The sequence below is a fragment of the Falco naumanni genome, chromosome 18 (assembly GCF_017639655.2).
Source record: "Falco naumanni isolate bFalNau1 chromosome 18, bFalNau1.pat, whole genome shotgun sequence".
NCBI classification, from domain to species: domain Eukaryota; kingdom Metazoa; phylum Chordata; class Aves; order Falconiformes; family Falconidae; genus Falco; species Falco naumanni.
Genome location: NC_054071.1, coordinates 6,736,072 through 6,763,153, shown reverse-complemented (window position 1 = coordinate 6,763,153; position 27,082 = coordinate 6,736,072). Strand labels below are relative to the sequence as shown.

The window sequence follows — 27,082 nt, the reverse complement described above, 5'->3', positions numbered from 1 at the left end:
GACGCCGGTGAAGCCGGCGGCACTGCCCGCCATCCCTGACCCTATCAAGGACGTCATCTACGACATGCTCAACGCTCTGGCCGCCTACCACGCGCCCGAAGAAGGTACGAGTGGTTTTGGGGGGTCCCCGTGGGAATCCTACACCCCCACTGGAGCTTACACCGCGCCCCCAGGGAGTTTTGGGGGGTTACTGGGAAAGAACTGGGCATGGAGGAAGGAGAACTGGGGGGAAAATGGAGGTGCACATGATGGGGTGGAAATTGGGGTGCACCCAGGGAGTGGGGTGCACATGGAAGAGGGAATTTGGGGTGCCCCCTGGAAATGGGGTGCCCCATGGGGGTCTAGAAGCGGGACGCCCACAGCAGGACGCGCCGTTCCTGGCAGTACCCACCGGGGCACGGACCCCGGGTGATTTGGGGGTGTCCCCAAGGCTTTTCTTTGTGGGATGCCTGTTGGTGATGTGCCCCCACTGTTGTCCTCCCCCAAAAGGTGACAAGGGGGACCCCAAAAGCGCAGCCCCCAGCGAGGTCAGCCAGCTCCTCTCTGATATCGGTGACGACATGTACCAGCAGTACCGCAGCCTGACGCGCCAGCCCAGTGACTTCGACCCCCCCGCCGGCTTCGCCATCAACGTTAGTGGGGGACTGAGGAACTGGGGAGGGGGCTGGACTGGGATTTTGGGGGCTGCTGTGGCGTTTGGGGGAGCGTTCCTAGCGTTGCCGTGCGGTGATGGGAGCAGGTGTGGAGGAGGGGAAGGCGGGATGTGGGGTCGCGGTGGGGAAATGGGGCATTTTGGGGGGCCCTTCCCCCCAGTCCTGATGTCCCTGCTTCGCTCCCCAGGCCCAGGTCTTCGCCGCTGACGGAGCCACTGCGGAGACGCCGCCATCAGGAACCCCCCAGGGAGAAGGTACCGGTGTCCCCCCGACATCTGTGTCACGCTAACGTCCCCCCCAACGTCCCCCCAACTTCCCCGTCCCCACAACATCCCCACAACATCCCCGTACCACTTAATGTCCTCTCCCTGTCTCCTCCGTGTCCCCAAGCCCCCCAACATGCCCTCTGAGGTCCCCAACATCCCCTCCGGTCCCCCAGCATCCCCTCTGAGGTCCCCCAACATGCCCTCTGAGGTCCCCCAACATCCCCTCTGAGGTTCCCAACATGCCCTCTGAGGTCCCCCAACATCCCTTCTGAGGTCCCCAGCATCCCCTCTGAGGTCCCCAACATCCCCTCAGGTCCCCCAGCATCCCCTCTGAGGTCCCCCAACATCCCCTCTGAGGTCCCCCAGCATCCCCTCTGAGGTCCCCCAGCATCCCCTCTGAGGTCCCCCAACATCCCTTCTGAGGTCCCCCAGCATCCCCTCTGAGGTCCCCCAGCATCCCCTCTGAGGTCCCCCAGCATCCCCTCTGAGGTCCCCCAACATCCCCTCTGAGGTTCCCAACATGCCCTCTGAGGTCCCCCAACATCCCTTCTGAGGTCCCCAGCATCCCCTCTGAGGTCCCCCAACATCCCCCTCTGAGGTCCCCCAACATCCCCTCTGAGGTCCCCCAGCATCCCCTCTGAGGTCCCCCAGCATCCCCTCTGAGGTCCCCCAACATCCCCTCTGAGGTCCCCCAGCATCCCCTCTGAGGTCCCCCAGCATCCCCTCTGAGGTCCCCCAACATGCCCTCTGAGGTCCCCCAACATGCCCTCTGAGGTCCCCAGCATCCCCTCTGAGGTCCCCCAACATCCCCTCTGAGGTCCCCCAACATCCCCTCTGAGGTCCCCCAACATCCCCTCTGAGGTCCCCCAGCATCCCCTCTGAGGTCCCCCAGCATCCCCTCTGAGGTCCCCCAACATGCCCTCTGAGGTCCCCCAACATGCCCTCTGAGGTCCCCAACATCCCCTCTGAGGTCCCCCAACATCCCCTCTGAGGTCCCCCAGCATCCCCTCTGAGGTCCCCAGCATCCCCTCTGAGGTCCCCCAACATGCCCTCTGAGGTCCCCCAGCATCCCCTCTGAGGTCCCCCAGCATCCCCTCTGAGGTCCCCCAGCATCCCCTCTGAGGTCCCCCAACATGCCCTCTGAGGTCCCCCAGCATCCCCTCTGAGGTCCCCAGCATCCCCTCTGAGGTCCCCCAGCATCCCCTCTGAGGTCCCCCAGCATCCCCTCTGAGGTCCCCAGCATCCCCGAGACTTTTAACGTCCCCGGTGCCACCCCCTGGCCCTGATTCTGTGCCCCCTGCCGCAGCAGCCAGCCCAGAGGAGGGCCGGGAGGGGCGGAAGGAGAAGGATGGGGACCGCGGGGAGGAGCGGCAGCGTGCCAAGGGCTCCAAGCCCCTCATGCCCACCTCCACGATCCTGCGGCTGTTGGCCGAGCTGGTGCGCTCCTACGTGGGCATCGCCACCCTCATCGCCAACTACAGCTACACCGTGGGACAGTCGGAGCTCATCAAAGAGGTGACGAGCCCGCGGGACGTCACTTGTCCCCAAGGAGGCGGGGGGTGTCCGTACACCCGTCCTTGGGGTGGCGGGGTGGTGGCATCATGCTGTTGCGTGGCAGGGCGGTGGCGTCACCCGGTGTGATGGGGTCCCTTGTCACCCATCCCTTGTGCCACCAGGGTCCCTGTCACCCTGTGCGTTGAGGTGTTCTGTCACCCCGCGCGTGGCGGACTTCCTCGTGCCACCAGATGTTGGGGTCCGTGTTCTCTGTGTGCACTGAGGTGTCCTGTCATCACCTTGTCACCCCATAGAGGTGACCCCACGCAGCAGGTCCCCCTGTACCCCCAGGACCCCGCTACCACCCCACACCCCATCTTCCCTTGCCACGCCGCGCTGGGTCCCCCTTCGTCACCCAGCCCCCAGCGTCGCCAGGTTCTCCCCACACCTGGGGGTCCCAGAGCCCCAGGGGTGTGTTTTGGGGGGTGTCTGACGCCCCCCGTTCCCCGCAGGACTGCAGCGTGCTGGCCTTCGTCCTGGACCACCTCCTGCCCCACACGCAGAACGCCGAGGACAAGGATACGCCAGCGCTGGCCCGGCTCTTCCTGGCCAGTCTGGCGGCAGCCGGCAGCGGCACCGACGCTCAGGTCGCTCTGGTCAATGAGGTGAAGGCGGCCCTGGGACGGGCACTGGCCATGGCTGAGAGCACCGAGAAGCACGCCAGGTGGGTGACATGGGGACACCACGGTGGCACCGCGGGGCCATCCTGGCCACCAGCACCCTTGTGTAGCCGCCAGTTATGGCGTTGGGGTGGCCCCCGTGGCGTCGAAGCATTCTCCACGGGGGTGATACAACCTGTGTGGAGGTGCGACACGTCCCCTCGACGCGCGGGCACGTCCCCTCGACGCGCGGGCACGTCCCCTCAACGCGCGGCACGTCCCCTCAACGCGCGGCACGTCCCCTCAACGCGCGGCACGTCCCCTCGACGCGCCGACACGTCCCCTCGACGCGCGACACGTCCCCTCGACGCGCGGGCACGTCCCCTCAACGCGCGGCACGTCCCCTCGACGCGCCGACACGTCCCCTCGACGCGCCGACACGTCCCCCTCGACGCGCGACACGTCCCCCTCGACGCGCGGCACGTCCCCTCGACGCGCGACACGTCCCCTCGACGCGCGACACGTCCCCTCGACGCGCGGCACGTCCCCTCAACGCGCCGACACGTCCCCTCGACGCGCGACACGTCCCCTCGACGCGCGGCACGTCCCCTCAACGCGCGGGCACGTCCCCTCAACGCGCGGGCACGTCCCCTCCACGCGCCGACACGTCCCCTCATCCCCGCCGCAGGCTCCAGGCCGTCATGTGCATCATCAGCACCATCATGGAGTCCTGCCCCTCCACCTCGAGCTTCTACAGCAGCGCCACCAAGACGCAGCACAACGGCATGAACAACATCATCCGCCTGTTCCTCAAGAAGGGTTTGGTCAACGATTTGGCGAGGGTCCCTCACAGCCTTGACCTCTCCAGGTATGACACACACCCCCCCCCCAGAGGCCTGGGTCTGCTCTCATCAGGGTCTTGGGGGGGGGAGGGGTCACAGTTGAGTCTTGAGGGCTCAGAGTGGGTCTTTGAGGGGTTGTAGTGGGTCTTGGGGGATCCTGGTGGGTCGTTGCTGGATCTTGAGGGGTCGTGGTGGGTTGCGGGGAGACATGGGTGTCTCCTGGACGCTGTGGTCCCACCCGAGACCCCCCCCCACCGCAGCCCCAACATGGCGAACACGGTGAACGCGGCGCTGAAGCCGCTGGAGACGCTGTCGCGCATCGTCAACCAGCCCAGCAGCCTCTTCGGCACCAAGGGCTCCTCCAGCAAGAGCAAGGGAGAGGGGGCTGGGGGGCCCCGCGAAGCTGGAGCCGCACCCCCCGACGGAGGTACTGGTCCCCCCAGATCTCCCCTGTGGCCCCCCCACATCTCTTGTGTCTCCCCCCCCCCTTTTCCCTGTGGCTGCCCATTTTTGCTGTGCCCTCCACATCTCTGACGTCCCCCCCATCTCTCGTGTCCCCCCCAATTCTCCCTGTCCCCCCCCCGCCCCCCAACATCTCACTTGTCGTCCCCCCTCCCGTTTGCCATCCCTCCTTTTATCAACCCGCCATCCCCTCCTCATGGCCACCCCTGAGGGGACCCGCCTGTCACCCTGACACCCTCCCCCTTACCCCCCCTCCCCTCCCCCCCCAAAAAAGGGGATCCTGGGGACCCCGAGCCCCCCGAGGAGGATGCGGAGGCAGTGCAGGCGGAGGCAGCCGATGGTGACATGGACGGGGAAGCGGAAGGTGACACGGTGGTGCTGGCCGGTCAGCCTGAGGGGCTCAGCACCCAGGAGATGCAGGTGAGGGGGCTCCCCCCAAATCCCCTGTACCCCCAGAATCCCCTCCCAGCACCCCATACACCCCCCGTGTCCTACCCCGAGGTGGAAAATGAGCTGGAGGATCTCATCGACGAGCTGCTGGAGAGGGACGGTGCCGCTGGCAACAGCACCATCATCGGTGAGAGCTCCCCCGTGCTAAAACTCGGGGGGCCCCCCAGGTATCGAGGACCCCCCCAGATATCCGGGTGCCCCCTTGACGGTGTTTCCCCCTCCCCAAAGTGAGCCGCTCAGGGGAGGACGAGTCTCAGGAGGACGTGCTGATGGACGAAGCTCCCTCCAACCTCAGCCAAGCCTCCACGCTGCAGGCTAACCGGGAAGGTGTGTGTCCGGGGGGGGGGGGGGGGGAAACTTCGAGGGGTTCCAGGGGGTCAGTCTGGGGGGGCACCGAGGTCCTACCTACCCCACCTTTACCCCTCCCCCAAAGATTCCATGAACATCCTGGATCCTGAAGACGAGGAAGAGCACACGCAGGAGGAAGACAGCAGTGGCAGCAATGAGGATGAGGATGATAGCCAGGATGAAGAAGAGGAGGAAGAGGAGGAAGATGAGGATGATCAGGTGGGACATGGGGGCGCCTGGGTCCCTCCGGGACACGTGGGCCTTTGCTGTGCACGTGCCATGGTGCCCGGATTTTGGGTCGGGGTCTCCCCATTTAGGGTCGGGATCCCCCCATTTGGGGTCGGGGTCCTCCCATTTCAGGGGCTGGGCTGCCGTTTAGCACCAGGGTCTATATTTGGGGTCGGGGTCTCCCCATTTGGGGTGGGGATCCCCCCATTTTGGGTTGGGGTCCTCCCATTTCAGGGGCTGGGCTGCCGTTTAGCACCAGGGTCTATATTTGGGGTCGGGGTCTCCCCATTTGGGGTGGGGATCCCCCCATTTTGGGTTGGGGTCCTCCCATTTCAGGGGCTGGGCTGCCGTTTAGCACCAGGGTCTATATTTTGGGTCGGGGTCTCCCCATTTTGGGTCAGGGTCTCCCCATTTTGGGTCAGGGTCTCCCCATTTGGGGTTGGGGTCTCCCCATTTGGGGTCGGGGTCCTCCCATTTCAGGGGCTGGGCTGCCGTTTAGCACCAGGGTCCATATATTTGGGGTCGGGGTCCTCCCATTTGGGGTCAGGGTCTCCCCATTTGGGGTCGGGGTCTCCCCATTTCAGGGGCTGGGCTGCCGTTTAGCACCAGGGTCCATATATTTGGGGTCGGGGTCTCCCCATTTGGGGTCGGGGTCTCCCCATTTCAGGGGCTGGGCTGCCGTTTAGCACCAGGGTCTATATTTGGGGTCGGGGTCTCCCCATTTGGGGTCGGGGTCTCCCCATTTCAGGGGCTGGGCTGCCGTTTAGCACCAGGGTCCATATATTTGGGGTCGGGGTCTCCCCATTTAGGGTCGGGGTCCTCCCATTTCAGGGGCTGGGCTGCCGTTTAGCACCAGGGTCCATATATTTGGGGTCGGGGTCTCCCCATTTGGGGTCGGGGTCTCCCCATTTCAGGGGCTGGGCTGCCGTTTAGCACCAGGGTCCATATATTTGGGGTCGGGGTCTCCCCATTTGGGGTCGGGGTCTCCCCATTTCAGGGGCTGGGCTGCCGTTTAGCACCAGGGTCTATATTTGGTGTCGGGGTCTCCCCATTTGGGGTCGGGGTCTCCCCATTTCAGGGGCTGGGCTGCCGTTTAGCACCAGGGTCCATATATTTGGGGTCGGGGTCTCCCCATTTGGGGTCGGGGTCCTCCCATTTCAGGGGCTGGGCTGCCGTTTAGCACCAGGGTCTATATTTGGTGTCGGGGTCTCCCCATTTGGGGTCGGGGTCTCCCCATTTCAGGGGCTGGGCTGCCGTTTAGCACCAGGGTCTATATTTTGGGTCGGGGTCTCCCCATTTTGGGTCGGGGTCTCCCCATTTTGGGTTGGGGTCCTCCCATTTCAGGGGCTGGGCTGCCGTTTAGCACCAGGGTCTATATTTTGGGTCGGAGTCTCCCCATTTTGGGTTGGGGTCCTCCCATTTCAGGGGCTGGGCTGCTGTTTAGCACCAGGGTCTCCCCATTTGGGGTCGGGGTCTCCCCATTTGGGGTCGGGGTCTCCCCATTTGGGGTCGGGGTCCTCCCATTTCAGGGGCTGGGCTGCCATTTAGCACCAGGGTCTATATTTGGGGTCGGGGTCTCCCCATTTGAGGTCAGGGTCTCCCCATTTGGGGTCGGGGTCTCCCCATTTGGGGTCGGGGTCTCCCCATTTCAGGGGCTGGGCTGCCGTTTAGCACCAGGGTCCATATATTTAGGGTCTCCCCGTTTGGGGTCGGGGTCCCCTTGTTTTGGCTCGAGGGGTCCGCGCTGACCCCCCCTCCCCCCCCGGGGTTGTTCCGCTCAGGATGACGAGGAGGGGGAGGACGGGGAGGAGGAGGAGGATGACGATGACGGCTCCGAGATGGAGCTGGACGAAGATTACCCCGAAGTGAGCTCCTCCCCCCTCGTCCGCTTCGAGCGCTTCGACCGCGACGACGATCTCATCATCGAGTTCGACAACATGTTCTCCAGCCCCAGTAAAAAACGGGGGGGGCAGGGCGATTTGGGGGGGGGGGGCTGTGGGGCTCCCCCTTGCTACCCAATTCCTCTCCCCTCTCCCCCAATTCCTCCTTCCTCCCCCCTCCCCAACAATTCCTCTCCCCTCCCCCCAATTCCTCCCCCACAATTCCTCCCCCCTCCCCAACAATTCCTCTCCCCTCCCCCCAATTCCTCCCCCCCAATTCCTCCCCCCTCCCCCCCCCAATTCCTCCCCCCTCCCCCCCAATTCCTCCCCCCTCCCCCCCCAATTCCTCCCCCCTCCCCCCCAATTCCTCCCCCCTCCCCCCCAATTCCTCCCCCCTCCCCCCCCAATTCCTCCCCCCTCCCCCCCAATTCCTCCCCCCTCCCCCCCAATTCCTCCCCTCCCTGTGCCTCACGCCGTTACGGGGGTGTCCGGAAGGTTCTTTCTCCCCCCCCTGCCTCTGACCCCCCGTTTTTCCCTGGTCTCTCCTTCCAGCTGACATCCCCCCCGTCCCCCGGCAACATCCCGGCCAGCCACCCGCTGCTGGTGCGTCACGCTGACCACGGCGCGCTGGGGCTGGGCACCGGCACCGCCACCACCCGCCTGGCGCAGGGGCTGGGGCGCAGCCAGCGCACCCTCCGCCAGCTGACGGCCAACGCCGGCCACACCATCCACGTCCACTACCCTGGCGCCCGCCAGCCCAACCCCCCCCTCATCCTGCAGCGGTGAGCAACCGGGACCCCCCGGGACCCCCGTGCTCCCTCAGTGTCACGTCTCCTCCCTTGGGGTCCCCCTGGTCCCCCTCCTCTGCTCTGCTGTCCCCCCTCTCCTCGCTGTCCCCCTCTCCATCGCGGTCCCCGTGTCTCCTTCCTCCCTGGGATCCCCCCTCCAAGTCCTCCTGCTCCTCGGTGTCCCCCCTGCCTCTTCCTCGGTGTCCCCCTCCTCTCTGGTGTCCCCCGCCTCTCTGGGTGTCCCCCTCCTCTCTGGCCCCGTCCTTCCTGGTCCCCATGTCCCCTCCTCTCTGGTGTCCCCCTCCTCTCTGGTGTCCCCCTCCTTCCTGGCTCCCACGTCCCCTCCTGTCTGGTCCCCTCCTCGGTGTCCTCCTCCTCCTCTCTGGTGTCCCCATCCCCCCGACACCGACTGAGCCCCCCCTGTCCCCCCGCAGGCTGCTGGGCCCCTCGGCGGCGGCCGACATCCTGCAGCTGAGCAGCAGCCTGCCCCTGCAGAGCCGCGGCCGGGCCCGGCTCCTGGTGGGCAACGAGGACGTCCACATCATCGCCCGCTCCGACGACGAGCTGCTCGATGACTTTTTCCACGAGCAGGGCAGCGCTGGCAGCCAGGCAGGCGAGTGGGGGCGCGCCGGAGGGGGGGGACGGCACGTGGACACCCCCCACCGAGTGGCTGGGGGGACGGGGGGGTGGGGTGGCCAGTGGAGGGGGCTTGCCCGACAGGCAGGCCCTGGAGTCGGGCCGGATGGACTGGGAGGAACTGGGGGGGTGGGCTAGCCCAGGGGGGGTGGGCCAGCAGAGGAGGCAAAGGGCTTCTGCCCCCCTCCCTTCCCCGGACAGCCGGGTTCACCCTGCGCCCCTCCCCCCGCAGGGACCCTCTCCAGCATCCCCACCGCCCTGACGCGCTGGACGGAGGAGTGCAAGGTGCTGGACGCCGAGAGCATGCACGACTGCGTCTCGGGTGAGCCACCGCGGCCCAACGCCCCCCCCCCAGCACAGCACCACCCCCACCCCCCGGCTGGGGACCCCTCCAGCACCACCAACACCCCGTGCTCTCAACCCCCCTAGGCTGTCCCCACGCTCCCGTGTGTCCCCAAACCCACCCCCCCCCCGTCCCCCGATATCCCTCGTGCCACCCCGCTACCTCCTGTATTGCTTCTGCCCACCCGGGGACACCTCCAGCGCCATCGTCGGTGTCCCCACATCCTCCTGGGGGTCTCCCGGCACCCCCAAATGCCCCCCCTTGTCGTGTGTGTCCCCCCCCGCCGCCTTGCAGTGGTAAAGGTGCCCATCCTGGCCCGGCTGGAGGCCCTGCGCGATGAGGAGCTGGATGAGCGGCGAGAGAAGCGCCGGCGGCAGGCGGCCGAGGAAGAAGCCAAAGGCACCGAACGGGGCCCTGAGGATAAAGATGGGCCTGATGCCCAGGTGAGGGGCACCCCAGACACCCCTCCGCTAAATATTCTTTTTTTTGGGGGGGGGGGGGGGGGGTGTCCCTTTTTCACCCATTCCCCCCCCACGCCTCCCTGGCCTCAGTCACCTTCCCCTCTCCCACAGGATGCGGCGTCCAAGGCCGCCACCCGCCTCCACTGATGTCACCTCCCCAGGTAATCCCCCCACACAGCTCTTAATCTGGGGGTTTTCCCCCCCCACACCCCTCCCCCGCCACACCCCGACGTCCCCGGATGAGCCCCCCAACCCCCACCCACCCCTAAAATCTCCCCCTCCCCTTGACCTGGCACCCCGCGGGCTGAGGTAGTAGATTGTATAGTTGGAGGGTCACACCCCCGTCTCGGAGATAACTATACAGTCTACTGTCTTCCTCGCGGGGCGCGCGGCCGCCGCCAGACGCCTGGGTCCCCTAAGGAGGCGGGGGGGGGGGGGGGCTGGTCGAGGGGGGACTCTGTAGCAAAACCCCCTCCCCATACCCGGTGGCCACTTCGGGGTTGATAACCCGGGGGGGGGGGGTTAGGGTAGGGTGTCCCTTGCGTGTCATTTAGGTGGTGGTAAAAATTGGGGGGGGGGGGTTGAGGGGTTTTGGGGGGGGGTTGGGTTTTGTTGGGGGGGTTACAGTGTGGCTTAGGGAGGTGAGGTGGTAGTTTGGTGTCGGAGGGTGGGATGGGAGCCCCCACGCTGCTGATTTACCCCCCCCGGTTGGCTTGGGGTGCAGCCAGATTCCCCAAAATGAGGGAGGGGTGGTTGGTTTGGGGGTTGGGTTTTTTTTTTTTTGGGGGGGGGGGCGCGGCTCCCCAGTGCTTGGGTTTCATCCCCCCCCCCCAGTATTGAACCCTGCCCCTCCCCACCCCCGTCCCAGAACACAGCGAAACGACGGGAGAGACCCCCCCTCCCGGTCCCCACCGGACTTTGGTGATGTTGGAACCGACGCCAGCACCCCCAGATACCCCCCCAGGAGCCCCCCAAATTCCCACTCGTCCCCCCCAACCCCCCGAACATGAAGAGGGGGGGCCCGGACGACCCCCCCAAGATGCCGAAGCCACCCAAATGGAGCTGTCACCCGCTCCTACCATCAGTAAGTCTTTTTTTGGGGGGGGGGGGGGCAGGCAGGACATCACTCTAATTTTGGGGGGTCTTATCAATTTGGGGGGGCGGTATGTGACTTGAGGGGTGTCTTCCTAAACGGGGGGGGGGGCTTATTAATGTGTGTGTATGTGTGTCCCCCTCCAGCATCACTGTCCCCAGAGCGAGCAGAGGACTCGGACGCACTGACGGCGGTGAGCAGCCAACTGGAAGGATCCCCCATGGACACCTCGAGTTTGGCTTCTTGTACCTTGGAAGAATCCGGGGGGGGCCCCCCACCTCCAACAGCCCCCCAAAATCCTCCTGGGACCCCCCAGGGAACCCCCCCCGCCCCCTCCGACGCTGCTCAGCCCCCTGACGATAGGTAAGAGCCCTCCCTTACCTCAATCCCCCCCCCCCGCCCCGTTTTCCCCCCCTGCATCTTTTTTTATGGAAAAAAAAAAAAAAAGGGGGTGACAGGTTTGGGGGTGCCCTCCCTCCCCCTTCCCGCTGATGTCACACCCCCTGTTGATGTCACACTTCTCTTCTCTGATGTCACTCCTCCCAAGCTCCCCCCCTGCCTCATCCTCGGAGAGTTCGTCCACCCGGGATTCAGCTGTCGCCATCTCGGGAGCCGACTCGCGGGGGATTTTGGAGGAGCCCCTGCCTTCCACCAGCAGCGAGGAGGAGGACCCTCTGGCCGGTCAGTGTCACCTGTGTCACCCCACTTGTCACCTTTGTCACCCCCACCACCCCCAGCCCCCCTTGCCCCATCCTGATGCAGCCCTGGCCTCGTGTCACCTCTCGCATCCCGGGTGGGGTCAGGCACCCCCCCCTTGGGGGTCCCTGTGTCACCTGGGGGGTTGGAGGTGGGTGTGTCCGTGGGTGTGTCCGTCCGTGTGGGTGTGTCCCTGCCACACAGGGATCAGCCCAGGCTTGTCCCTGTGTCACCTCTCGCATCCCAGAGAGACCGGGCTCCCCTGGGGGGCGTCCCTGGCTCCCCTGGGGGTCCCCTCATCCCGGGGCGGGGTTAGGGGGTCCCCTCATCCCAGGGTGGGGTTAGGGGGTGTCCTCCTGCCCAGGTCTGGGACTGCCCCTGACGCGTGTCCTGTCCCCCCCCAGGGATCAGCCTGCCCGAAGGGGTGGACCCCTCGTTCCTGGCGGCGCTGCCGGATGACATCCGCCGGGAGGTGCTGCAGAACCAGCTGGGGATCCGCCCCCCGGCCCGCGCCCCGCCCACCCCCAGCCCCGCCCCCCCCGTGGTGGCCAATCCCGGCCTGACCGAGGTCAGCCCCGAGTTCCTGGCCGCCCTGCCCCCGGCCATCCAGGAGGAGGTGGGTGGGGCTGGGGGGGGAGGGGGCGGGGCTGGGGGGGAGGGGGCAGGGCTGGGGTGTGTGGGGGCGGGGCTGGGGGGCTGTGGGGGGGCAGGGCAGCTGTGGGGGGGGCAGGGCTGGTGGGGGGGTGGGGGTGCTGCGGGGGCAAGGCTGTGGAGGGGTGGAGCTTGTGTGGGTGGGATCTATTGGGGTGGGGCTTGTAGGGGCGTGGCCCCGGTGGGGCAGTGCCATATGTGGTGGGTGTGCTTGTGGGGGCGTGGTCGTCAGGTGGAGGGGTAGACTTCGGGGAGGGGGGGGTGGTGTTAGGATATTTGGTCTTGGAAGGGGCGTGGTCTTCTCCAGGGGGCGTGTCTGACGGCGGGGTGTGGCAGGTGCTGGCGCAGCAGCGCGCAGAGCAGCAGCGGCGGGAGCTGGCGCAGGCAACGAGCTCGGACGCCCCCATGGACCCGGTGACCTTCATCCAGACGCTGCCCTCGGAGCTGCGGCGCTCGGTGCTGGAGGACATGGAGGACAGCGTGCTGGCCGTCATGCCGCCCGACATCGCCGCCGAGGCGCAGGCCCTGCGGCGCGAGCAGGAGGCGCGGCAGCGGCAGCTCATGCACGAGAGGCTCTTCGGCCACTCCAGCACCTCCGCGCTCTCGGCCATCCTCCGCAGCCCCGGTGAGGCAGCGTCCCCCCCCCCCTTCTGGCACGTGTGTGTGTGTCCCCTTCTGGCGCGCGCGCACGTGTGTGTGTGTGTGTGTGTGTCCCCTTCTGGCACGTGTGTGTGTGTGTGTGTGTCCCCTTCTGGCGCGCGCGTGTGTGTGTGTGTGTGTGTGTGTGTGTGTGTCCCCTTCTGGCGCGCGCGCGTGTGTGTGTGTGTGTGTGTGTGTCCCCTTCTGGCGCACGTGTGTGTGTGTGTGTGTGTGTCCCCTTCTGGCGCGCGCGCGCGCGTGTGTGTGTGTGTGTGTGTGTGTGTCCCCTTCTGGCGCGCGCGTGTGTGTGTGTGTGTGTCCCCTTCTGGCGCACGTGTGTGTGTGTGTCCCCTTCTGGCGCACGTGTGTGTGTGTGTGTGTGTGTGTCCCCTTCTGGCGCGTGTGTGTGTGTGTGTCCCCTTCTGGCGCGTGTGTGTGTGTGTGTGTGTGTGTCCCCTTCTGGCGCGTGTGTGTGTGTGTCCCCTTCTGGCGCGTGTGTGTGTGTGTGTGTGTGTGTCCCCTTCTGGCGCGCGTGTGTGTGTGTCCCTCCTCCCTTCTGGCATGTCCTCCCCCCTTCTGGTGTTTCCAAAGCCCACATTAGCCCCCCCAAGCCCACATTAGCCCCCCCAAGCCCACGGTAGCCCCCCCCAGACCCCTGACGCCAGTGTCTCCGCAGCCTTCACCAGCCGGCTGAGCGGGAACCGGGGGGTGCAGTACACCCGCCTGGCCGTCCAGCGTGGCGGCACCTTCCACATGGGTGGCAGCAGCAGCCACAGCAGGTACGTTCGGGGCTCGACGAGGGGGATCACCCCCCTTTTTTTTTGTTTTTGGGTTGTTTTTTTTTTCTCTTGGGTGTGCGTAACCTGCTGTATCCCTCCCCTCAGGCCGTCGGGGAGCAGCGTGGACAGCCTCTTACGTCTCCGGGGTCGTTTATTGTTGGATCACGAAGCTCTTTCCTGCCTCTTGGTGCTGCTTTTCGTCGACGAACCCAAACTCAACACCAGCCGCCTCCACCGCGTCCTGCGGAACCTCTGCTACCACGCTCCCACCCGCGGGCTGGGTGGTCCGCAGCCTCCTCTCCATACTGCAGCGCAGCAGCAGCGAGAGCGAGCTTTGCCTCGAAGCCCCTCGCGGCCCCCCGATAGCCGAAGAAAGACCCGCGACGAGCGAGCGGGCGAGCCGGTAGCGCAGCCGGCGCAACTGTTGAACCTCGTGGTTTAGATTTATTACATCGCGTAGAAGCTCGAAGTTCGGGACAACTTTCCTGGCTTTCCGTTTCTATGGATGCGGCTTTGGGTTTGTCGTACCAACATCTTCCAGATCCAACGAGTTCCCGGACGGAAACATACGGAAAAACACGCGGCCGCCGCCGGTTCCGCCGTTCACATCCATCCCCAGGCAGCGCCTGTTGTCTGCCGGCACGTCCTCGATACCCTCATCCAGCTGGCCAAGGTGTGCAGCCCGTTCTGGGGGTGCCTGGTGTTCCTTGAGGGGCACCCCGGGGTATTTTGGGGTGACTGGAGGCTCCTCAGCAGAGCTGGGGGTGATTTGGGGGGTACTGGGGCACGTTGTGGGGTATTTGGGGGTCCCCCATATCCGAGGGTGCGTTTGGCAGGGGTGTGGGGACGTTCTGGGGTACACCAGCACGCCTCCTGGGGTGACTTGGGTCCCCTGCAGAGCTGGGGACACCCCTGGGGGACCCCAAACCATTGTTTGGAGCAGGGGGCACGACTCCCCAGATTTGGGGTCCTGGGGGGGGGTGGGGGGGGTGGGGGCAGCAAAAACCACCTGGATTTTGGGGGGTGGCTGAGAGCTCCCAGGGAGGGACTGCAGAGGGTGTTGGGGCGAGATATTGGGGGGTCTCCCAAGTTCTGGGGCTTTTTTTTGGGGGGGGGGGGTGTATGACCAGCATGTCATTAATGCCCCCACCTTATATTTTCTCTTCTCCACCCCCCACCCACCCCTAAATTTTTTCTTCCCCCCCCATCCCAGGTCTTCCCTAGCCACTTCACCCAACAACGAGGTCGAGACCCAACGAACGAACCGGAGCGAGACCGCGGCCCCCCAAAATCAGGGGGCAGCCCCTGCCCCCCCCCTACCCCCACAAACCCCCCCAGCCCCCCCCGCCCCCGCCCCCACCATCCGGTGCTCCCCCGCCAGCCCTTCCCCCTGCCTCCGGCAACCTCTCGACCGATTTTTGGGACCTTTTAGTGAAATTGGATAATATGAACGTCAGTCGGAAAGGCAAAAGTTCGGCAAAAACGGGAGCAGGAGGCGGAGGGCCGGAGCCGGAGACGGCGGGTTTGGGTTTAGAAGCGTCACCTTTGGGTCAACTGATGAATATGTTGTCCCACGGCGTTATCCGCCGGAGCGCGCTCCTGACGGAAAAGCTGCTCCGTCTCCTTTCCCTGATCTCCATCGCTCTTCCCGAAGGGGGGAAGGGAGGCGAAGGGGGGACACCCCAAAACGTCACGGTGGCAGCCGGTGGCGGTGCTGCTCCCTCGAGTCCGCCGGCGCAGGGCGGCAACACCGGGAATGGCGGCGCCGGGGGAGGCGGTGGCACAGCTGGGGGTGAGTGCTCGGGGTGGCGGGGGGTCCGGGATGGGGGTGGGGATGTAGGGACATTGGGAATGGGGGCGGAGACGTGGGGACAGGGACGTGGAGGGGTGTGGGGACATGGGTGTGGGGACATGGATGCGGGCAGGGATACAGGGGTGGGGACGGGGATGTGGATGCAGGCAGGGATACAGGGATGGGGACATGGGGACAGGGATGCGGGGACATGGATGCGGGCAGGGATGCGGGGATGGGGACGGGGACAGGGATGCGGGCAGGGATGCGGGAATGGGGACGGGGACATGGATGCGGGCAGGGATGCGGGGATGGGGACGGGGACAGGGATGCGGGCAGGGATGCAGGGATGGGGACGGGGACAGGGATGCGGGCAGGGATGCAGGGATGGGGACGGGGACATGGATGCGGGCAGGGACGCAGGGATGGGGACGGGGACATGGATGCGGGCAGGGATGCGGGGATGGGGACGGGGGCAGGGATGCGGGCAGGGACGTGGGGATGGGGACGGGGACATGGATGCGGGCAGGGACGCGGGGATGGGGACGGGGGCAGGGATGCGGGCAGGGATGCGGGGATGGGGACGGGGACATGGATGCGGGCAGGGACGCAGGGATGGGGACGGGGGCAGGGATGCGGGCAGGGATGCAGGGACACAGGGGAGGGGACAAGGGCCAGGGCCAGAAGTGCGGCACCAGGCCAGGATCCAGGACCACACCAGGGGCGGGGGACGATGGTGGCAGCAGTGGCAAATCCCCCCTCCGCTGCCACCGTCCCCACATGTCCCCCTGTTGTCCCCAAGCCCCCGCCAAGAGCGCCAAGTCCCCGGCCAAAGGCTCGGAGGGGGGCAGCCCCGACCCCCGGATGGCAGCCACGGGGCTGACCGAGAGCCAGCTCCAGCTCTCCGTGGAGGTACCGCATCTAACGGGGGCAGGGGGGAGGCTTTGATGTCCCCAAACGTCCCTAACCTTTCCCACCCTGTCCCCTAGGTGCTGACGTCCCACTCGTGCTCGGAGGAGGGCCTGGAGGACGCGGCCAACGTTCTCCTCCAGCTGTCGCGGGGCGACGCGGGCACTCGGGACACCGTCCTGCGGCTGCTGCTGAGCGGGGCCCGGCAGCTGGGGGCCACCCTCTGCCGCCAGATCGGTGAGGGCCGGGGGGGGCGCAGCGTGGCGCCGGGGGCTTTGGGGTTCCCAGGGGGCTTTGGGGATCCCGGGAGGTTTGTGGTTCTCGGGGGGGCTTTGGGGTTCCCGGGGGGCTTTGGGGTTCCTGGGGGGCTTTGGGGATCCTGGGAGGTTTGGGGGTCCCAGGGGGGCTTTGGGGATCCCGGGAGGTTTGGGGTTCCCAGGGGGCTTTGGGGTTCCCAGGGGGCTTTGGGGTTCCCAGGGTCTTTGGGGGTCCCGGGGGGCTTTGAGGGTCCCGGGGGTCTTTGGGGGGTCCCGGGGGTCTTTGGGGATCCCAGGGGGGCTTTGGGGGGTCCCGGGGGCTTTGGGGATCCCGGGGGTCTTTGAGGATCCCGGGGGGCTTTGGGGGTCCCGGGGGGCTTTGGGGATCCTGGGGGGCTTTGCGGGGTCCCAGGGGGGCTTTGGGGTTCCCAGGGGGCTTTGGGGGTCCCGGGGGGCTTTGGGGATCCCGGGAGGTTTGCGGTTCCCGGGGGGCTTTGGAGATCCTGGGAGGTTTGGGGTTCCCAGGGGCTTTGGGGGTCCTGGGGGTCTTTGGGGATCCCGGGGGTCTTTGAGGGTCCCAGGGGGGCTTTGGGGATCCCAGGGGGGCTTTGGGGGGTCCCGGGGGCTCTGGGGGTCCCAGGGGGCTCTGGGGGTCCCCGCTGATGCCGTACTCCCCGTTGGCCGGGGCAGGTACGTTGTTGGCAGAACTGCGGGAGTATAACCTGGAGCAGCAGCGGCGAGCGCAGAGCGAGGCTCCGTCCCCCGAGGGGCTCCCCGAGGAGCAGCCCCCCAGCGCCAAGCTCAAGGGCAAGATGCAGAGCCGGTGAGCCCCTCCCCCACCTCCGCTGCACCCCCCCCAGGGGCCCGCCCCTCCCCCTCCCCTTCCTCCCCACCCTGCGTTAACTCTGGTCCCTACTGACGACTCCCCCCCTGCCGTTACCGGTGATAACGCTTGTCCCCGCCGCTCCCCCCCCCCCCCGGCAGGTTCGACACGGCGGAGAGCGTGGTGATCGTGGCGTCGCAGAAGCGGGCGCTGGGCGGGCGGGAGCTGCAGCTGCCCTCCATGTCCGTCCTCACCTCCAAGACCTCCACGCAGCGCTTCTTCCTGCGCGTCCTGCAGGTCATCATCCAGCTCCGCGACGACACCCGCCGGGCGCACAAGAAAGCCAAGCAGGCCGGCCGCCTGGGTAAGGGGGGGTCCTCCCCCCGCCAAACACGCCCCCCCCCCCCCCCCCCCCCCAAAGCCTGGCCCCCCCCGCCCCTGACGCCGTGCCCCCCCCAGCAGGCGCCGGGGGCCTCGGGGCGGCTGGCAGCATCCAGGCAGCCGTCCGGCAGCTGGAGGCCGAGGCCGACGCCATCATACAAATGGTACGTGAGGGCCAGAGGGCCCGGAGGCGGCAGCAGGCAGACACGGTTAGCACGGCCGCCCTTCCTCCCCGCTTCCTCGCTCCCCGCTTCCCTCGCTCCCCGCTTCCTCGCTCCCCGCTTCCTCCCTCCCCGCTTCCTCCCTCCCCGCTTCCTCCCTCCCCGCTTCCTCCCTCCCCGCTTCCTCCCTCCCCGCTTCCTCCCTCCCCGCTTCCTCCCTCCCCGCTTCCTCCCTCCCCGCTTCCTCCCTCCCCGCTTCCTCCCTCCCCGCTTCCTCCCTCCCCGCTTCCTCCCTCCCCGCTTCCTCCCTCCCCGCTTCCTCGCTCCCCGCTTCCTCGCTCCCCGCTTCCGTCCTCCCCGCTTCCTCCCTCCCCGCTTCCTCCCTCCCCGCTTCCTCGCTCCCCGCTTCCTCGCTCCCCGCTTCCTCGCTCCCCGCTTCCTCGCTCCCCGCTTCCTCGCTCCCCGCTTCCTCGCTCCCCGCTTCCTCGCTCCCCGCTTCCTCGCTCCCCGCTTCCTCGCTCCCCGCTTCCTCCCTCCCCGCTTCCTCCCTCCCCGCTTCCTCCCTCCCCGCTTCCTCCCTCCCCGCTTCCTCCCTCCCCGCTTCCTCCCTCCCCGCTTCCTCCCTCCCCGCTTCCTCCCTCCCCGCTTCCTCCCTCCCCGCTTCCTCCCTCCCCGCTTCCTCCCTCCCCGCTTCCTCCCTCACCGCTTCCTCCCTCCCCGCTTCCTCGCTCCCCGCTTCCTCGCTCCCCGCTTCCGTCCTCCCCGCTTCCTCCCTCCCCGCTTCCTCCCTCCCCGCTTCCTCGCTCCCCGCTTCCTCGCTCCCCGCTTCCTCGCTCCCCGCTTCCTCGCTCCCCGCTTCCTCGCTCCCCGCTTCCTCCCTCCCCGCTTCCTCCCTCCCCGCTTCCTCCCTCCCCGCTTCCTCCCTCCCCGCTTCCTCCCTCCCCGCTTCCTCCCTCCCCGCTTCCTCCCTCCCCGCTTCCTCCCTCCCCCGCTTCCTCCCTCCCCGCTTCCTCCCTCCCCGCTTCCTCCCTCCCCGCTTCCTCCCTCCCCGCTTCCTCCTTGTGTTCACTCTGTTCCCCCTGCGCTGCCCCCTCTCCTCATCCCACTCCCCCATGGCCTTCCTCCCTCCACATTCCGCTCCTCCTCTTCATCTTCATCCTTGTTCCCTTCCTCTAACCCATCCTCCTATTCTTCCCCCCACCCTTCCTCCCATTTCCCCCTACCCCCTTCCTCCATCCTCATCCTCCTCCATTCCCTGCCTGCGCTACCTCCTCTCTTCATCTCCTTCCTCATCCTCCCCCCACAGCCTTCCTCCCTCCTCATCCTCGCTGCCTTCCCCTCTTCCTTCCTCCCTCCTCGTCCTTGCTGCCTTCCCCTCTTCCTTCCTCCCTCCTCGTCCTTGCTGCCTTCCCCTCTTCCTTCCTCCCTCCTCATCCTCGCTGCCTTCCCCTCCTCCTTCCTCCCTCCTCGTCCTTGCTGCCTTCCCCTCCTCCTTCCTCCCTCCTCGTCCTTGCTGCCTTCCCCTCTTCCTTCCTCCCTCCTCGTCCTCGCTGCCTTCCCCTCCTCCTTCCTCCCCCTCTTCTTCCTCCCCTGTCCTGCTGCTTCTCTTCCTCTTCCTCCTCCCCCCGCAGCTCCCAGTCATCTCCCCCCCTCCCCAAAAGCTGCCGGAGTACTGGGGTGCCCCCCCCAGCTCCCCAGCCCTGGGAGTGGGGAAGAGGGATGCGGGGCAGGGGGAAGGGGGGTGCTGGGGGGGGGGGAAGGGATGTGGGGTCCTTCGTGGGGGGGTCTCGGCCCCCTAAACCTGTCCCCCCCCCTCAGTCGGAGGCCGGGCAGGCGGACAGCGCTCCCCGTCGCGACGAGTCGCCCATGGATGTGGACCAGCCCTCGCCTGCCCCACAGGATGCCCCTTCCGTGGGTGAGAAAACACCTCCCAGTTCAACCCAGTTCAACCCCCCTAACCTGCCGCCATCCCAGTTACACCCGCCAGTTTATCCCAGTGAGGATACTGGGCTCCCTCCTGGTTCACAGCGGGGTTGACCCTGCTCCATCCTGGGCTTGTACTGGCATGGGGCCATCCCGGTATCGCTCAAGCTGTGTGGTTCTCCCAGTTTATACTGGTGGGGGTAACTGGGACCTTGGGGGGGGGTGGTGGTCCTGACTGTGTCCCTGCCGCAGGCTCGGAGGGTTCGCAGGGCGGGGAGCGGGACGAACGCCCCCCCGAGCTGCCCCTGCTGAGCGAGCAGCTCTGCCTGGACGAGCTCTGGGACATGCTGGGAGAGTGCCTGAAGGAGCTGGAGGAATCCCATGACCAGCACGCTGTCCTCGGTGGGTACCCCAGGGATTTCGGGGTCCTTCCCCTCATTTTAGGGGGTCCCCAAGACCCCCAGATGGCCCCAAGACCCCCAGGGCGTCCCCCAGACCCCCAAGCCATCCCTCACACCCAGCATCCCATCCCATGTGGGGTGACACCCCTTCCACCCCGAGGTGCCCACCATATTTTTGGTGGCCCCCTTAGAGCTACACGCCCCCCCCCCCCCCGGTATTTTAGGGAGTCCCCAGGACCCCCCAAAACCCCCAAAGTGTCCCCAGGATGCCCAGGGATGTCCGCAACACCCAGAAGAGCAGCTCAGCCCCATCCAGCATCCCAAGCAGGGCGACCTCCCCGCCACCTCGTGGTGCCCCCCCACAGTTTTGGGGTGTCCCCCAACACCCCGTGTGTGGTCTGTGTGTGTGTCACTGTTACCGAAATCTCGGAATGAAGAACTTATCACCACCAATGTGATGTAGATAAGCAGACACTTCTTTATTGACGGCCGGGTGCGTGAGCGAGTTCCCTCACGATCAACGCACACCGTGGTTCAAAAATCACGCACCTTATATAGAACTAATTCATACATATTCATTAAATATTCCTGCATAATCATAAGATTTCCCAGAAATCATTAACATACTCTCCTCCCATATCCGATTCTGCGCAATAAAGATTAGAAAGGTCCGGAAATGGGTCTGGGGTACGATTTGGGGAGGTGGTATGTGAGTCGGTGGTCGCGATCTCCCCCTGCCAGAATTACCTTGCACTTAAGGTAACTGTTTCTTGGCCAGCAGCTATGGGTTGCTTCACTCGATTCTTCCCAGTTCACATAAATTCTCATTTTGACATTTTAGTACATCCTCCTAGGTTACAGATAAACAATCATCTCAAATCTGAAGTCTGTTATCTAAGTTCTAAACATTCCCGCTGGGTGATTCTGACCAATTCCTCCGGCCTTGGTACGGGGCTGTACAGAGGATTTTTATAGCAGCTTTTACTATAAAAGTTTCATTAAAATATATTTCTTATCCTTCTATATTTCTATTACATGATTGATTTTATAATATCAAATAATCAATAAAGTCAATCAATCTTAACTTATTAGTAAATCTATAACATCACCCCTCCCCCCCCCCCAGTGCTACAGCCGGCGGTGGAGGCGTTCTTCCTGGTGCACGCCACGGAGCGGGAGAGCAAGCCGCCGGTGCGGGACACGCGGGAGAGCCAGCTGGCCCACATCAAGGACGAGCCCCCACCTCTGTCACCTGCTCCCCTGACCCCCCGCCACCCCCCTCCTCCCTCGACCCCTTCTTCTCCCGAGAACCTTCCTCCATGCACATCTCGGCCAGCCTGCCCCCCGACACCCAGAAATTCCTGCGCTTCGCTGGTGAGGGGAGCTGGAAGGGGGGCTGCGGGGAGCCTGGGGGGTCGGGGAGGTGCTGGGGGGGGATTTGGGGCTCGGGGGAGGGGTCTCTGTGGGGGGCTCTGGGCTCTGGGGGGGGGTCCGGGGTCTCTGCGGGGGGCTCTGGGCTCTGGGGAGGGGTCTGGGGTCTCTGGGGGGGGCTCTGGGCTCTGGGGAGGGGTCTGGGGTCTCTTCCGAGGGCTGTGGTCTTCAAGGGTTTTGGGGGGGGGGCTTGTGGGGCTTTGGGGGGAGCCTGGGGGGCTTGAGAAGGAGTTTAAGGGGGGTCTGCGGGGACCTGGAGGTTATGGGGGGCTTCGGGGGCTCCGCAGGGAGCCTGGGGCACTGGGAGGGGGTCTGGGGGGCTTTGGGGAGGGGGTCCCAAGGGGCTTTGAGGGTCGGGGGGCTCTGGGGGTCCCGGGGGGCTTTACCCCCTCCCCGGGGGGCGTTTCTTCCCCCTGTGCCCACAGGGGCCACGGGTTCAGGTTTGGGGTGCTCGGGCCTCGCCGAAGGGGCTGAATCCCACCTCCCCAGCAGCTCTCGATCTAAAAGGGGGGGGGGGGGGGGGGGGGTCCCCACATTCCGTGCCCCTCCCCACCCACCCCCCCAAAAAAAAAAACAACCCACCCCTTCCCACACGCCCCCAGAGACCCACCGGACGGTGCTGAACCAGATCCTGCGCCAGTCCACCACGCACCTGGCGGACGGGCCCTTCGCCGTCCTGGTGGATTACATCCGCGTCCTCGACTTCGACGTCAAGCGCAAGTGTGTCCTTAGCAGCTGCGCGGCCTCGCTTTCGGGGTCCCTCGACCCTTGACACCCCCATTTTTATTTATTTTTTTTTTCTTCCCCCTCCCCCCCAGGTATTTCCGACAGGAGCTGGAGCGGCTGGACGAGGGGCTGCGGAAGGAGGACATGGCCGTCCACGTCCGCCGCGACCACGTTTTTGAGGACTCCTACCGCGAGCTGCACCGCAAATCCCCGGAGGAGATGAAGAACCGCCTGTGAGACCCCCCCCCAGAGCCCCCCACGTCCCCTGAGACCCCGCCAAATCCCCCGAGAGCCCCCCATGTCCCCTGAGACCCCGCCAAATCCCCCCAGAGCCCCCCACGTCCCCTGAGACCCCGCCAAATCCCCCCAGAGCCCCCCACGTCCCCAATCTCCCCAGAGCCCCCCACATCCCCTGAGACCCCGCCAAATCCCCCCAGCGCCCCCCATGTCCCCTGAGCCCCCGCCAAATCCCCCAAGGCCCAACCCTGCCACTGATGTGCCCACCCCCCCCCCCCCCGCCCCGGGTCAGAGATGCAGGGAAGGGACTGAGGTTGGGTTTTGGGGGTCCATGAGGGGTCCCCCAGGACTGGTCTAGAGGGTTACATGAGGTCCTGGGGTCCCCCAGACCCATAAAAACACTCTTCAGCCCCCCAAGACATGCCCAGGCCATCTAAAATGTTCCCCAGACCACCCAAAGCGCCCCTCAGCCCCCCAGAACACTCCAGGCACCCAAACTCCCCCCCAGGCCTCCTGAACCCCCCTCAGATACCTCCCACCGCCCCCCAAAACCCCGGAACTCCCCCCAAAATCCGCTCTCTCTGTTTCTCCCCCCACCCCCCGCTCAGGTACATCGTGTTTGAGGGCGAGGAGGGCCAGGATGCGGGGGGTCTCCTGCGGGAGTGGTACATGATCATCTCGCGGGAGATGTTCAACCCCATGTACGCGCTGTTCCGCACCTCGCCGGGTGACAGGGTCACCTACACCATCAACCCCTCCTCCCACTGCAACCCCAACCACCTCAGCTACTTCAAGTTTGTGGGGCGCATCGTGGCCAAGGCCGTCTACGACAACCGTCTCCTCGAGTGTTATTTCACCCGTTCCTTCTACAAGCACATCCTGGGCAAGTCTGTCCGGTAAGAGGAGAGGGGTACGGGGGTGGTGAACACCCCTCTTGGGGAGTCAGACACCTTCACAGGGTGTTGAGTCTCCTGGCGGGGTGGTGAGCACCCTTCTTGGGGTGCAGAGCACGCTCATGGGGCTGTGAACACCCCTTTTGGGGTGAAGAACATGCTCATGGGGTGGTGAACACCCTTCTTGGGGTGTAGAACATGCTCATGGGGTGGTGAACACCCCTTTTGGGGTGAAGAACACGCTCATGGGGTGGTGAACACCCTTCTTGGGGTGTAGAACACGCTCATGGGGTGGTGAACACCCTTCTTGGGGTGTAGAACATGCTCATGGGGTGGTGAACAACCCTTTTGGGGTAAAGAACACGCTCATGGTGTGGTGGACACCCTTCTTGGGGTGTAGAACATGCTCATGGGGTGGTGAACACCCTTCTTGGGGTGTAGAACATTCTCATGGGGTGGTGAACAACCCTTTTGGGGTGAAGAACACGGTCGTGGGGTGGTGAATGCCCTTCTTGGGGTGTAGAACATTCTCATGGGGTGGTGAACACCCCTTTTGGGGTGAAGAACACGCTCATGGGGTGGTGAACACCCTTCTTGGGGTGTAGAACACGCTCATGGAGTGGTGAACACCCTTCTTGGGGTGTAGAACATTCTCATGGGGTGGTGAACGCCCTTCTTGGGGTGTAGAACATTCTCATGGGGTGGTGAACACCCTTCTTGGGGTGTAGAACATTCTCATGGGGTGGTGAACAACCCTTTAGGGGTGAAGAACACGCTCATGGGGTGGTGAACACCCTTCTTGGGGTGTAGAATACGCTCATGGGGTGGTGAACACCCCTTTTGGGGTGAAGAACACACTCATGGTGTGGTGAACACCCTTCTTGGGGTGTAGAACACGCTCATGGGGTGGTGAACACCCCTTTTGGGGTGAAGAACACGGTCGTGGGGTGGTGAACGCCCTTCTTCGAGTGTTGGAACATCTTCATGGGATGTGGAACACCTTCGTGGGGTGTCTGTAGACCACCCTTGTAGGGTGTAGGAACCCCCTCGTGGGGTGTTAAGCCTCCTGGGGGGATGGTAGAACCCCCTGTCAGGGTGTAGAACCCTGCTTTTGGGGTGTAGAACCTCCCTCCTGGGTTGTTGAACCACTTTGTGGGGTGTTGGAGCCCTCCACGGGGCGCCAGACCCGCTTCCCGGGGTGACGGGCCCCCCTGGATCCCCGGCACAGGTACACGGACATGGAGAGCGAGGACTACCACTTCTACCAGGGCCTGGTGTACCTGCTGGAGAACGACGTCTCCACCCTGGGCTACGACCTCACCTTCAGCACCGAGGTGTGTGTCACCCCCGAGAACAAGGCGTGGGCACCCCACAGCACCCCACATCTCCCCCAGGGCTGCACCTGGGGAAGGGTCCCCCCCTCTTCTGGGGGGGGGGGACGGGTCTCCAAGTTCTTGAGGTGTCCTAAGACCCAGGGGGTCCTCGTCCGTGGACGTCCCCAGCGTTGTTCCCTCACCCAGCCCACCTTAGCTGCCCCCCCGCTCTCTTCCCGGGGCGTCCCCCCAACCCCAGGGATGCTCCCCGGGGGGGGTGGGGTGTCTGTGCCTTCCCCTCCCCCCCGCTGCTGACACCCTCCCCCGCCCCCAGGTGCAGGAATTCGGGGTGTGCGAGGTGCGGGACCTGAAGCCCAACGGGGCCAACGTGCTGGTGACGGAGGAGAACAAGAAGGAGTACGTGCACCTCGTCTGCCAGATGCGCATGACCGGTGAGCGGCCGGCAGGGTTTGGGGGTGCCGAGGGTGGGCGGCCAGCACCGCCCCATCCCCCCCCGAACCTGTAACCCCCCCCTCCCCAAATCCCGCAGGCGCCATCCGGAAGCAGCTGGCCGCCTTTCTGGAGGGTTTCTATGAGATTATCCCCAAACGCCTCATCTCCATCTTCACGGAGCAAGAGCTGGAGCTCCTCATCTCGGGGCTGCCCACCATCGACATCGACGACCTCAAGGCCAACACGGAGTACCACAAGTACCAGGGCAACTCCATCCAGGTGGGGTTCTACACCCCCCCAAAAAAAAACTCGAACCCCTCATTTGGGGGGTGGTGGTGGTGGTATTTTTTTTTCTGAGGGACTGAGCGTTGTGTCCTGTCCCAGATCCAGTGGTTCTGGCGAGCGCTGAGGTCCTTCGACCAAGCGGATCGGGCCAAGTTCCTGCAGTTTGTGACAGGGACGTCCAAGGTGCCGCTGCAGGGCTTCGCCGCTCTGGAGGGGATGAACGGCATCCAGAAATTCCAGATCCACCGGGACGACCGCTCCACCGACCGCCTGCCCTCCGCCCACACCTGGTACGGGGACGCGGGGACGCGGAGTGGGACGTGGGGGCACTGGGGTGGGGGAGCACGGCCGTGGGGACGTGGGTTCAGAGCTGAGGTGGCGCTGGGCGTGGGACACGGGGACGTGGGGACACAGGTGAGGTGGCACCAGGAGGGACGCGGTGACAAGGTCGTGAGGGTGTGGGACATGGGGACAGGGGGGGCACGAGGGGGGGACAGGTGAGGTGGCGCTGGGGGGACGTGGGGATGCTGAGACACGGGTGGGAGACATGGGGACAGGGACCCAAGAGGCGAACTCTCAGGTGGGATGGGGACACGCAGGGAGATGTGGGGACAAGGGACACAGGGGAGTGACATGGGGACAGGGGACACGGCTGAGATGGCACTGGGGGGACACTGATTCACGGGTGCAGGACAGGGGGACAGGGACCCAAGAGGAGAAACTCCCGGGGACACGGGATGAGGACAGGACACAAGGGCAGTCACAAGTGGGAGGGGGACGGAGGGACACACGCAGGTGAGGTGGCATCAGGAGGGACACAGGGGAGTGACATGGGGCCACAGCTGAGGTGTCACAGGGGGAGACAGGGAATACAGGGCCATGGGGACAGGCGGGTGAGGTGATACTGGGGACACGTGGGTGAGGTGGCACAGGGCCATGGGGACAGGCAGGTGAGGTGACGCTGGGGACACAGGGCCACGGGGACAGGCAGGTGAGGTGACGCTGGGGACATGTGGGTGAGGTGGCCCAGGGCCATGGGGACAGGCAGGTGAGGTGACGCTGGGGACACAGGGCCATGGGGACAGGCAGGTGAGGCAACACTGGGGTGACACCGTGGGGATGGGGGACATGGGGCCCCCCGTGTGTGACACTTGTGTCCCCTCTGTCCCCTCCCAGCTTCAACCAGCTGGACCTGCCGGCGTACGAGAGCTACGAGAAGCTGCGGCACATGCTGCTGCTGGCCATCCAGGAGTGCTCGGAGGGCTTCGGGCTGGCCTAGGGGCGCCCTGCCCCCGCCGCAGGGTCTCTATAAATATATATATATATTTTTCGGTTTCGTTGGCTTTTTTTTTTTTTTTTTTCCTCCTGCTTTTTTGGGGTTGTTTTGGTTTTCGATATTTGTTTTTTCTTTTTTTTTTTTTTTCTTTTTTTTTTTTTCTTTTTTTTTTTTTTGTCCCAGTTTGGGGCTGGTTTGGTTTGGGTTTTGTTGTTTTTTTTTGGTTTTGTTTTTTTTTTTTTTTCTCCCTCTGTTGGAGGGTGGGGGGAGACACAACCCCACCCCTCCCCCACACACACACCCACGGGAATGGTGGGGTCTTGGGGGGCACAGGGGATGCTGAAGGGGGGGGGGACATAACCCCACCCCGCCCCCCCCTTAAATTATATATAAGAGGTTCGGCCCCCACCCCAAAATTGAAAGAAAAAGTTAAAAAAAAAAAAAAAAAAAAAA

At 65.1% G+C, this 27,082-nt stretch overlaps 1 protein-coding gene across 1 annotated transcript; it reads left to right on the top strand.

The window, feature by feature from the left end:
- Positions 1–4: 4 nt before the first annotated feature.
- On the top strand, positions 5–26,678 carry LOC121099160 (E3 ubiquitin-protein ligase HUWE1-like; the record flags this gene model as incomplete). Its single annotated transcript, XM_040617788.1, is given in 47 exon segments — positions 5–104; positions 490–632; positions 841–907; positions 2,226–2,434; positions 2,926–3,137; positions 3,761–3,940; positions 4,175–4,341; positions 4,651–4,796; positions 4,878–4,953; positions 5,055–5,153; positions 5,260–5,393; positions 7,184–7,355; positions 7,835–7,842; positions 7,844–8,064; positions 8,505–8,683; positions 8,939–9,028; positions 9,344–9,518; positions 9,622–9,671; positions 10,379–10,594; positions 10,750–10,966; positions 11,151–11,284; positions 11,704–11,915; positions 12,287–12,575; positions 13,266–13,368; positions 13,474–13,642; positions 13,644–13,772; positions 13,774–13,887; positions 13,889–14,041; positions 14,582–14,795; positions 14,798–15,160; positions 15,963–16,072; positions 16,150–16,306; positions 17,017–17,149; positions 17,311–17,513; positions 17,612–17,739; positions 19,510–19,606; positions 19,867–20,016; positions 21,142–21,281; positions 21,284–21,389; positions 22,049–22,166; positions 22,265–22,405; positions 23,018–23,305; positions 24,531–24,636; positions 24,950–25,067; positions 25,166–25,347; positions 25,453–25,643; positions 26,530–26,678. Coding segments are annotated over 47 exon segments (7,212 nt in total), but the record flags the coding sequence as incomplete, so codon positions are not given.
- Between the last annotated feature and the right edge of the window lie 404 nt (positions 26,679–27,082).